The sequence below is a fragment of the Monodelphis domestica genome, chromosome 3 (genome assembly GCF_027887165.1).
Source record: "Monodelphis domestica isolate mMonDom1 chromosome 3, mMonDom1.pri, whole genome shotgun sequence".
NCBI classification, from domain to species: Eukaryota; Metazoa; Chordata; class Mammalia; order Didelphimorphia; family Didelphidae; genus Monodelphis; species Monodelphis domestica.
The window spans coordinates 527,027,415-527,040,497 of NC_077229.1; the positions used below are offsets into that span (position 1 = coordinate 527,027,415).

The 13,083-nt window shown below is 38.8% G+C and overlaps 1 protein-coding gene across 3 annotated transcripts in view; it reads left to right on the plus strand.

Annotated features, from left to right (window-relative positions):
• Nucleotides 1-13,083, plus strand: part of LOC100030497 (solute carrier organic anion transporter family member 4C1-like) — a 105,966-nt gene that overhangs the window by 76,359 nt on the left and 16,524 nt on the right. For all 3 annotated transcript variants that reach the window (XM_056824996.1, XM_007486226.3, XM_007486224.3), the window contains 2 exons: nt 1,596-1,660; nt 3,523-3,660. In XM_056824996.1, coding sequence (XP_056680974.1) covers nt 1,596-1,660; nt 3,523-3,660 — 203 coding nt within the window. The remainder of the gene's footprint in view (nt 1-1,595; nt 1,661-3,522; nt 3,661-13,083) is intronic.

Below are 13,083 nucleotides of genomic sequence, written 5' to 3' on the forward strand. Positions count from 1 at the left end.
ACAAAGGAATGTTTAATACCCATGATGTGCCTGGTACTGTGATATGCATAGCAGATGCAACAGTTCCTGTCTTCAAGAAGCAATTTTTTTCTAGGAAAAACAACATTTGAATCAATAATAAATGATTTCCAAATATATAGGAAGTAAATATAAGGTAATTTGTGGGAGGTTAGGGATAGGGGAAACAGTACTGGCAGAATGGAGCTCAGGAGAGGAGGTAGACTTTCAGATGAACTTGAAAGGAACCTAAGAAGTGGAGGTGAGAAAAGCAAACATTCTAGACTGTCCAAAGGCGTGGATGTAGAAGATGAAATGTGTATGAGCAGTCCAATGTGAGTTATGGAGAAGGTTAAGCTTTAGGGAAGGAAAAATGAGTTTTCTCTTAGATGTGTTAAGATTGAGCTTCCTCTGGGGCGTTCGGGTAGGAATGTCCAGTAGGCACCTAGTCAGTGATATGGGACTGGTGAGCTGCATATATAAATACCTGGGAGTCATAATCCTAATATCCTAGGCTACATTGAGAGAGGCACAATTTCCAGGATTTAGGAGATGGCAGTCCTACTATATATACCCGGGCTCATGTAAAGAGAGGGCTGCATTTAGGTCTGGACACTGCATTTAAGAATCAGAACTGGAAAGTAGGAATGTGTCCAAAAGAAGATGACCTGAGTATTGAAAATGCTGGAGAACATGTCATATGTGGTTCAATTTAAAGAAATTCTCTTTTTCCTTGTTACTTTTTTGCCCAAATTCTCTAGTGACTGCATTTCCTACTAAGTATTTAGCTAGTTAATATATAGTGCTATTCAATACCTAGCTCTCTCCTACCTCCCTCCATAAAGACTTAAAAAAAAATTTATCCTGGGGAAAACATGTATCCTGTACCTTTTCCAGGTCCATAGACTAGATTTAAGTCCTCTATTGTTTTGCTGTAGCTCTTCTATCCAGTTCCCATGGCATGGGAGCAATTTGCCTCTTGAGCACCCCTGACAAAGAGGAAATCAGGGAGCAGGAAGTAGAGACCCACCTGGAGGAGCAAGACTTCAGACCACCCAAGGGACGAGCTTACTTGGTCGTTAACTGAGATAGGACTCTAATCATTAAAGAGAACAAGACACAGGGTCTTGGTTACTAGACCTGGTGTACAAGTCATTTAACGGAATTGGCCAGATTTGGTATGGAGCCGTTCCTTTACAGACATAGGTATGCTTATTTCTTCCTTGTCAAGAAAAGAACGTTCTAATCCAACATATACTATTTCCCTGTCATTCTGCAATTACAAATCCTGGAACCTGGGGACAAATTGACATAAAGACATGGTTATATATTCCTGGCCATGAGAACTGGAGTCCTGAGGCAGGCAGGCGTGACTTGTATGTGTGAATTGAAGGGGTTAAGGCCGGCCAGACCGGTTATTACAACTTTCAAAAGTGAGCAAAATATTACTATTTGGGGCATTTTTCTATTTTAATTAGTGGGGTTCTAAACCAAGTATTCCATGAAAGAAGTGATGTGAAGAATCAACCGAGTAGCCGTGGATTTGGTGTGTATTCACTGGACCTATTACTGATTGTGTCATTATTGCTTGCTTACAGGTGTGTATTTGACAGACAGCATTCTCTGGCCCTGGGAGTCCAATTCATGCTAATCCGATTATTGGGTAGGACTTCCATACATACTTCTTTCTGAACCCTTGTCTGTGTTGATTTGCTCCTTTTGTTAGGGTTATCTATCGGTGCACAAATGAAATGTAAAGTGTGACAGAGAAAACGGGAAGGAAAGACCTTCACCTTTCAGAGGAAAAACTCTTTTTGTCAGCCTCAATGATGACGGCTCCTCGACAGTGGTAGAAAGTTCAAATGGTATGCTTGCTCTCTCCAGCATGCCCTGACCCAGGTGCCATAGGTTTGCCAGCATGGGGCTAGTTAAATGACTTGCCCAGGGTCACACAACTAGGACGAGTCTGAGGCCAGATTTTAACCCAGGACCTCCCATGTCTAGGTCTGGCTCTCAGTCCACTGAGAGCCAGTAGGCAGCACAGCAGAGAATATCGAGCTGAAGTTAGGAGGAGCTTCCGACACTTCCTAGCTGTGTGACACGGGACAACTGCCCGACCCTTGTTGCTTTTCTGCTTTCGATTGGATGCTCAGACAGAAGCTGAAGCTTTTTTTATCTTGTTTTGGAAGGTATCGAGGTTTTTAACGATTGTTGTATGGTGAAAAAGAAAACTATGACATAGGAGAGGTGTGCCCAATGGAACTAAAGGCTGTTTATCCGCCGCCTCCATTATATACATTTTTAAATACATGACACTTAAAAAAGTACTCACTCTTCACCTGCACTTCAAACCTTGGAGATTTACCCAGGAAGTGATCTTTTCTGTGCATGTGTAAAAAGATACATTTTATCCTATGAATATGGAGGATCTCCTTGTGGAGATGGAGCCAGAGCCACTGTTGCCACTTCTGTGAATAGTAAGGGAAGCTGCAATAAGGAATAAGAGAGAGCTCAGAATTGAGAGGTTGGAAAAGACCGTGTATGAGGAATTCTGGCTGAGGAATTAGTATAGGAGAAAGAGGACAGAAAAAGAAAGACATAATAACGAATACTTATTTAGTGCTGTAAGATTTGCAAAGCACTTTACACTGACCGATGATGATGATGATGATGATGACGTCATTCTCATTTTAAAAACTGCTCACCTTTTGTCTTAGAATCAATGCTGTGTATCGGTTCCAAAGCAAAAAGAGCAGAAAGGCATAGGCCAGTGATGGCAAACCTTTTAGAGACCAAGAGACCACACTGAAACCCTCACGCTGCATGGGAGCCCCCCTTTACCCCAGACAGGTGAGGGAGGAAGCGCTCCCATTGGGCAGAGGTGTGGGTCAAGTAATGTCCTCAGCTATGCATGGAGAGGGGGAGGGGATCAGCCCCCTCCAGCATGCCCTGACCCAGGTGCCGTAGGTTTGCCAGCATGGGGCTAGTTAAGTGACTTGCCCGGGGTCGCACAACTAGGAAGAGTCTGAGCCAGATTTTAACCCAGGACCTCCCATATCTAGGTCTGGCTCTCAGTCCACTGAGCCGTCCAGCCATCCCCTTAACTAAATGGATGGTTGATTGAATAATTGCACAGAATCTCTCCCTTCTCTATCCTGGCAAACAAGAACAAAGCCGTTGAGTTTCCTCTGTAAGGTTTCATGTGTACATGCACTTGGACGTGTTTTTACACACACACACACACACACACACACACACACACACACACACACACTCTCTCACAGATAGAGTCCTTTCCTGCCCCCATACAGAGGCATCTGCCAGGTGCCGGGTGATGAAGAGAACTGAACCATCCCCAGCTTCCTGAGCTCGCCATTCCAGTCTACAGTACCTGTGGCTGCCCTGAAGTTACACGAACATGTACAAGAGTGTATTGAGTGTCTGTGTCGAAATGCGGAGCCTAGAGCAGGCTGTAACCGTCATCTTCTCTCACGGCTTCTCCCTATGTCACGGCGTTTTCAATAGGCACCATTCCTGGACCGATTTGCTTTGGCATCGCCATAGACAGCTCCTGTGTGCTGTGGGACATCAATGACTGTGGAGTGAGAGGAGCTTGTCGGATCTATGACAACCCCAAAATGGCCTACATGCTGGTAGGAATAAGTAAGTGATAGAATGTTGGTATGGGTAAATATGTGGGAAAAGCCGCTGACGCTATCTCATTTACAAGCCATCTTCCCCCATCAAAGACTGACTTTCTCCAGGAAGTGAATGTTTTCATAACTATGGAGACTGTATGGAGAACATTACCAATTGCATTTGTGTTTGAGGGAATGATCGCATTCATTATACAAATAATTAGATTTGGGATGAAGTGTTCATGGTGATGTCTTCACAGTTTTTTCCCATTTAAGTGATTTTTTTCAAATAGTTTCTAAGTAATCTTTTATGTTGAGATTTACAAGTTTTCTTAAACTCATGTTGATTGAGTGAGTATAATTAGATCCCCATTTCAAATGAGTTTCTTAGCCTTTCACACTTACCTTTTTGATGTATGTCTGCAGTTACTTTGCACGTTGTCTGATTTTTAGAAAATGTGCTTTACTGTTAAAGAGATCTTAAGTTTGTTGATGCTTCACTTTTTTTCTTTATCACAAGGAAAGGCCTAGGGGAGTGGGGCAAGGAACATAGAAAGAAATTATTTTGATGTTAAAAACAAAAATGCATCAAACTTTAAAAAAAAGCTGGTAAGTCTCTTTATGTCAATACGTCATCTTGAAACAAAATGTTTGTAACAGGCTTATGTTGTTTGACTGTAACTTAATGAAGTCTATAATTCATAAAAGCCCCAGATTAACAGAACAAATGCCTCTTTGATGAAGCCTCTCTTATCCTAAATACAGCTGCAGTAAGTGCAAAAAAAAGAATTTCTAAGCAACCAGAACAAGTATAAATCAGTATGTTCACAAAGATGTGCGCACTTCATCAAATGCTACTCCCCAGACTGTCACCTCCATCCTCTTTACTGCTGTTAGAAGCAAAATTCCAAGAAACTGACTCATTTTAAAAATCCATGAACCAGCATATGAGAAGTAGCAAATTCGAGTTAATCAAATCACCTATTGAGTTTGAGTCACTTTGCTTAGTACTGGAGTACAAAGTCTCTGCTCTGCTCTCGTGTTATTTACATTATGATGAGGGAGACATATCAGAACAGAAGGAAGGTAACCTCCAAAGAACAGAGCAGTGGTGGCTGGGAGGGCTAGGAAAAGCCTCCTTGTGGGATGTGACACTTGAAAGAAATCAGAAACTCCGCCCTTTGATCCAGGAACACCACTACTAGGTCAGGATCCCACAGAATTTAAAAAGGACCTATTTGTACAAAATGCTTTATACAGCTCTTTTTATGGTGTCAAAGACTTGGAAATTGAGGAGACGTCCATCAATTACAGAGCGGTTTAACAAATTGTGGTATATGGTGGTTTCACAAAGAGCTGGAAAGACCGACTGATGCCGAGTGAAATGAGTAGAACCAGGAGAGCGTTGTAGGTAGTGACAGCAAAACTGTAGCATGATCAACTATGAAAGACTTGGCTGCTCTCAGCATTGCACTGATCCAAGATAATTCTGAAGGACTTGTGACAGTGAATGCTGTCCACTTGCAGAGAAAAAGCCAACAGAGTCAGAACACAGATCAAAGCATACTTTTTCACTTTGGTTTATTTGTGCTTTTATTGGGGTTTTGATTTTATATGAGTATCCACTTATATTAATGAACAACATGGAGATTTTAAAACAGAAGCAACCAGAAATTCTCAGAATCAGAGTTTGGGGGAAAGAGCATTTCAGACTTGGTGATAGAGAGTTCTGGATAAAGTGAGTAGTGCATTATAGCTGGATCTTAGGATTTGTGAAAGGAGTAAAAGAACGTTGAGAAGGTAGGAAGGGGCCAAGTGGTGTAGAAAAACGAATTAGGCTTGTTCTGTTAAACCTCAGATTTTCTGTAAGCCCTGCTCAGTAGCATGATACACAAGGATCTGTTGAAAGAATTAGAAATATGATGCCTGAAATATCAATAATATGGAAACAGTTCTTGATCAATGACACATGTAAAACCCAAGGGAATTGTGCGTTAGCTATGGGAGGAGGGAGGTGGGGTAAGGAGGGAAAGAAACAGGAATCTTGTAACCATGGAAAAATATTCTAAATTAATTAATTAAATAAAAATTTCCAAAACTTAAAAAAAAAAGAAATATGATGCCTGAAAAAGAGAAAACTTAAAGGAAGCAAGATGGCTATCTTCAAATATTTAAGGCATATCATTTAGAAAACAGAATTAGATTTGTCCTTTTTACCCTTAGAGGGAAGAACCAGAACTTTGGATGGATACAAATTTAGCCCTAATATCTAGAAAAGCTGCCCAACAATTGGAGCTGTCCAGAAATAGAATTGACTAAGGAAGTAGTAATTTTCCTTGTAGTAGAGTATTTCAAGAAGAAAGTTGATGACCATTTCTTCAATGTGATCTATATTATTGGAAAGGCAATTCTTGATCAGGTAAGGATTGGACTACTTGACTTCTGAGGTCTTTTCTAACTGAGCTACTGTCAGTACTATACTTTTCTATGCCAAATGATTGAGCCCTCTCATGGAAAAAAAAAATGGAGAATGGAAAAGGAATGACCTTAGCTTGTGGATATCTAGCAACAATAGCTTTGGTTTTATTTCTGCCTTATCAGTGAGCAGACCCTCAACATCCTGGCTACAAGAGGGATAATAGTTTATGTAGATTTTGTTGGTCAGAATATACTGAGTCAGATGTAGAATCTACTCTGGATCAAGTCCAATTCTATGGCTATTGAAGCCATTAATAGCCATCAAGAACCTAATTATTCCAGAACTGTATCTAAGACCTTCACATCACTGTTAAGGGCCTGTTAAGAGGCTTTGCACTTTGGGCCACTCTGTGGCTTATCTTCTCTGATTCTCTAAGAATCCAGTGGCTAAACTGACATGATCTACTTATTATGTGTAGGTCTTGGAGTAGATCTTGGAGTTTGTTTCAGGTTTATGTATTACACATAGATGCCCCCACTAAGCTGTCTCTGTCTCCCTCCAGAGGAAAATGAGCTCGAGGTTGCTGTGGTAGAATAATATCATCGTGTTTAGAATGTATCTAGTTCCAGAAAAACAAATTATTCAACTATTGTACCATGATTATTACTGTGTGACCACTTAGAGCTGGGTCTCAGATGTCAGTGGAGAGGATATGCTTTCAAAGCGAAATCTGGAAGTTACCAAGGATTTAATAGACAGCAATTCCTGTCAAAGTCCTGTCTGGCCATCTATTCATCTCCATTGGGGTCCAGATATTTTTCACTGAAAAGGAAATCTAAGACCTCTATTTATAGTCCCCACTTACCATCAGCAACAACAATAAGCATTTATTAAGTGCCAGGTGCTGTGCTAAATGCTTGAGGCAAGACAAAGGGTGAAAACAGCTCTTGCTTCAAGGAGCTTACAAGGTAATAGGGGAGACCAAATACCAACAACTATGGACACATACATACATACATGCCCACACACAGAGGATAAGCTGGAAATAAACTCAGAGGCAAGTCACTAGCATTAATGGGGACCAGACAATTCTTGCAATAGCAAGGATTGTAGCTGAGACTTGAAAGAATTCAGGGAAGTGAGGAGAAAGAGACAAGAGAGAGAATTCTGGACATGAAGGGCTGTTGGGGCAAATGCGCCCATTTCAAAGATGGGGTAAAGAACAGGAAGTTACCCCTCCTATCCTTGCCCCTGGATTCCTGTCCTCTGGAAGAGCTACAATTGGTCACCATCTATAGAATATAAAAGAAGACTTGCTGGGCAATAATGTTCAGATTAGGGAGAGGATTTATATCTAAAAGAAGATATTAAATTTTAAAAAATCATAGAATAGCTCATTTAAAAGTGATATGTATTTGGTATGCGGCGATTACAATAATACCATACACAGGAGTGTTGAGCTGTCAAAAGAAATAAGAACAGAGTTCTGGAATATTTAAGAGAGTTGCTGTAGCTCAGCTCTAAACAGTGTATAGAAATGCTTCACTTGGACAAGCTGGAGGAGCCAGGTGGATTAGAAGGCAAGTCCATCAGGGTTTGAGGAAGAGGCCCATCCTTTTGTTAGGTTGGTTGGCCATTGGATTTGCTCTGGTTAGTACTGGTTTCCTGTAAAGTGAATCATTCCTTGTTTGTTATAGCAATGAATGAGTAAATTCATTCATCCTGATCCTGAAGAGAAATAGGAGAAATCCTATTTCTCATGTGACTACGCTGTTAACAAATAAAACCAAAAAAACCCAACTCATCTGCCATCAGTAGGAAGTTGGGGGTACAAATAAGAAAGGCCTCAGAATCCTCAAAATTCATAAATACTCAATAGGTTATTGCTTTAAAGGAGGAACCTGGATCCTCTGTCCATTTCTTCAGGGAACCAGGAAAGAACTATCTACTTGAACTCCTGGGTGCATTCATGTGGATATATTGGAGGAGGTGACAGGTAAGAAATCATTCAATAAGAGTAAGAACAAAAAATTCTCAGGGAATACTGACTCACCTACATATCAACCTAAGATTGATGAGAAAGATTTACTCTCTTCTAACAGCCTATATAGGGAACTTAAAGAAGAAACTCCCAAGATCTGTCAAAGCAGATGAAACACTACTAATTTGGGATGATGACATTCAGCAAATTTTAGAAGGGCTTATGGAGTCAAAAGGGAAAAGAAACTTTCATGAGCACAATATTTTTATTACTGCTACTTCAAAAGAGATTTGATTAAGGTCCTTTCTGGAGGGCACCTCTGTGGCTCAATGGATTGAAAGCCAGGCTTAGAGACAGGAGATCCTGGGTTCAAATCTAGCCTCAGACGCTTCCTAGCTATTGTGACTCAAGGCAAACTATTTAACATCCATTGCCTGGCTCTTTCTACTCTTCTGCTTGGGGATCAATACACAAGATTGATTCTAAGAAAGAGGGTAAGTGTTTTTCTTAATTAAATTTTTTTTAAAAGAAGATGGTTTTTGAGATTGGCATTTGTATTCTTGGATCATGGCTGGAAATAAATTATATATTCTTGGCTGGGATTAGATTGCAATGAACAAAGGCCAAATGGAGAACTATAGTAGATATTCCCAATAATATACTGGAAACAGTTTATAAGAAAAGATCCAGCCTGAACTCCAATTAATAATAAACAGTGTGAACAGGTGATTGATCCTTGATGTCAAGATGTCAAGAACATCACCAAAATTTGGTGGGACAAGACATGGAGCATATATTGTATTCAGAAGGAACAGGAGGAGAAAGTGAAAGAGATAATTGTAGCTTTGTCTAGTGTTAAAAAAGAAAAAGAAAAATGTATTCAAGTTAAGAATTCCAATAACCCAAAAAGGAAGAATGCTGACTAGCACTTCAATGAACGTCATTGAGAAAAGGAAGAATCATGTAGTGTATAGTCGCTAACATTTCACCTGGACAGAAAGGAGTTATATGAGAAGTTTGGAAATAGAACAGAAGTTCCATAGAGACATATGAGAGAGGCTTTCACATTATGGGCACAGAGCGAGGCATTTTCTCTGGCAAAAGAAAAGAAGCTAATAGGTATTTTTTTCTTGTTTTAATGATAATCTCACCTTTTAAAAGGTGAAGTAAGAGACAAAAGAAGCTTCTTTTCTAGTTCTGATCCTGTCCAAGATGGCTCCATTGATGAAGTAGAAATCTTTTGAGGACTGAGAAGTAGTCCATTACCTTGGGTGTAGTGATTAAGAAAGATTAAAAAAAAGCGAAGCATAGTTTGACATTCACCTTAGATTTGAGGAAAGCATTTCAAAATATTCAAAGAAAAGAGTGCTATGATCACATGGCCTAAAATTGTGGAAAATTTCCTCAAAAAGGAAAGACTTGGGGGCAGCTGGGTGCTCCAGTGGATTGAGAGCCCAGAGACCAGACCCAGAGACAGGAAGTCCTGGGTTCAAATCTGACCTCAGACACTACCTAGCTATGTGACCCTGGTCAAGTCATTTGATCCCCATTACCTAACCCTTACCACTCTTCTTCCTTAGAACTAATACATAGTATTGATTCTAAGATAGAAGGTGAGGGATTTTTAAAAAGCAAGCACTTAATGGAGAAATTCTAATGATGTAAAACAATTCTAAAGTAAAGAGGCATATGTATAAAGAAACTAGTATGGCTGCACATGGAGCTGACCAACTAACTTCATGTATGGAAAATGAAAGCAAAGCTAGCATGAGATAGAGAAGGGAACCAGGTAGTCTTGAAATAATGTTATCAAGAATGCTAAAAATCAAAATGAGCCAAGGATAGCAGAGAAAGAAAAATGTAACAAATGTAGGTGTTGTAGTTGTGTTGGGGGGGGGGGGCAGGGGATATTATCAAAAAATGGACTGAACTGCTCCTTGGAATGAATAAGATGATGGACAAAACCAAAATAATTAGTAAGGCATTGTAACCCCAAGACAAAAAAAGGGAAGAGATTATCTACATGCCTCATCAGCTAGTGAACTTAATTTCTATTCTTGGCAAAAAGGCATGTTTTATGAATATGTATAAAGGATTGCAATGATAACTATATTTACATGGTTTCACCTATAACATTCAACTTGTGGAATTATGCAGAAAAAAAGAATATAATAAGTTTAACATGATAGTTTCACAACTTCACAACTGTACTTCTTGACTGTATCTAATCAATTTCTGCTTTCTTATGTGAATCTTTAAAATATTTCATTGCTACTCTTCTGTTTTGTCATCATCATATCATATCCATACCATACCCATTAATTTCCTTTCTCCAAAAAATAAATACATCCTTTGAACTAAGTATAATCAAACACAACAAATCTACATATTGTTCAAGTCTGAAAAGATGTCTCATTGTGCAGTTCTAGGCCATCAGCTCTTTCTCCAGAGATGAGAAGCAAAATTGCTCATGGATCCTCTAGAGTCAAGATTTTTTATTGGGCTAATCAGAGTTCCTAAGTCTAGTGAAAGGAATCTTCTTCCTTAATCCTCTAATTTGTTTATGGTATACCTTTTTTTACATACAGGTTATGTAATAAAAGGATACTCTGGATACTTCTAGTTGTAATAATGGAGATACTGGGGTTGCCTATAGTAATAAAGGACATACTTGGATAGAGAGATACTACCAGAAGGTGTCAATGGATCAATATTCTAGATGGCTAATAGATCTATATTAAATGGCTTATGGATCAAGATATTGCCTGCCCTCCTCCCTTCAAATGCTACCCATTTTTTCCACCCACTCCCTCCTGCCTCCCTTCCCCTCCCCATCTTAGTCACCTCCTAAGTAACTCAGTGGTGAACTGTGAGGTTTAGAAAAGATATTTTTTCTCTCTTTCTCAAGTAAGGAGGTTTATTGGGGAAGATAGGACAAGGTGGAGGAAGGACAAGGTAAGAGGGATGGGGTATTCCCTAATCTGTACAAAGAATTAGGAGGGTATTGGTAAAATGGCAGTTCAGTCACAACTGTGACACCAGTCTATCAGGGAGTCACTAGCAGGGACAATTATTTTCTTTTTTCTTCTTTTAACCAGCCAGATAATCTCAGTTTGATTAATTCAAGTCCAGAGACACAATTAGCTCTTCAGGTCCAGCCACCACCCTCAGCCACACAAAACCTTCTTTCTCCCTCCCCTCTCCAAAGCCAAGAGAGTTAATTCAAAAGCTTCTCCCCCAGCTCCAGAAGTCACAAGGGTCTCTCAGCTTAGGTCAGAAACTAAGAGGGATCCAGTCAGAAGCCTCTCAGCCTGGCTCAAAAGCAAGTCTCTCCTTCCCTCCTCTCTCATAAGCCAAGAGAGTCCTTTAGTTCAGCTGTGGGGGTTAGCTTCCAACTGCCTCGTCCTGGGAACATTCCAAATGGAATGTTACTTTTTATTGACAGATGAAGTCCTTTGCATACAATGCAGATTCTCTCTTTTACAATTCCTCCCTTTTTTTAAATTTTGCAACCAGCAAAATTAATGATACTTACTTTTTATATAACTATCTATCTATTCTTAACTCTGTACTATCTAAAATATTTTTTTACCTTCCCAAAATAACAAAATGCCTAACTTATCTTAGCTATTCTGTCTACCTAGTGCTAAGCTAAGATAGGGTATAGGAAAATGTTTTAGATAATAGGGATTTACATGAACATGGTTTTGACATCACAACAAATCAAGTAACAATTTTCAAACCATTCCAACAATTTCCATAACATTTTTGAACATACAACTGTCCTATTTCCTAAAGTCTATAAATTCAACTAAGAAAAATTCCTGTCACTAACAAATGCAAACCTACAAGTATAATGCAATCTAACTTCTATACTTCAGTAGTTCTATATCTGTTTCTATTACAGTTATTTAGTTATTTAAAACTTAGGGTATATATGAGATATTTAGTCCCAACCTAATTTCTGTTAGACTGCTTTCCAATTTTTCAGATAAATGCCATCAGATAGTTCTTATGACATTAGTTGGGATATTTGAAAATTTTGAAAACTGTGCTTTCTTTGTTTCTGGATCTTATGTACCTACTGTTCCAGGAATCAGCCTATTTTTTTTTAAAGAAGGACCAAATAGTTTAAAGTCTGCTAATGCTAGAACCCCTTTCTTCTCACTTCTTTTTCATTATTTCTATTGAGATTATTACCCGTTAGCTCCTTAGTCTAGTTGAATTATATCTTTTTTAAATTCACTTTTATTATTCTCAGTTCCAGAGACTCTACTTCCCTCTATGTACTCCCCCATCCATTGAGAAGGCAAGAAATACAATACCCATTGCCCATATAAAATCCTGTAAAACATGTTTCCTTAAAAGTCATGCCTGCCCCTTAAAGAAAAAAGAAAAAGAAAGGGGGAAATGTGTTTTAATCTGTACTTTTAAGTCCATCAGCTTTCTGTCTGGAAGTGGATGACATTTTTCACCATGAGACCTTTGAAACTGTTGTGAGGCATTCATTCATCAGACTTAATAAATATTTTACAATTAACTATTTTCACAATTATTTCTGTTATTGTGTAAAATATTCTCTTGGTTCTGCTCATTTAATTTTGTAACAGTTTATATAAATCTTCCCAGAATTTTTTTGAAACTACCCCTTTCATTAGTTCTTATAGCACTACAGTATTCCATCACATTCATACACTATAACATGTTCAGCCATTTCCCAGTTAAAGGAAATCCATTCAATTTCTAATCCTATGTCATCACAAAATGAGCTGCTATAAATATTTTTGTATGTTTGGGTCCTTTTTCTTTGATCTCAGTGTATCTCAGTGTTGTTTTTATTTGCATTAGTGAATATAAATAGCTGAGAGAAGGAAAACAAAGTAAATGAGAAAGAGAAAGATATATCTAACTGAATGTAGAATTTTCAGAGAATAGCAAGGAGAGAGGTTTTCTTCAATTAACATTACAAAGAAAGAAGAAAACAGTAGAATGAGATAGGCAAAATATCTCTTCAAGAAAATTAGAGATCTAGGGAATGTTTCATGCAA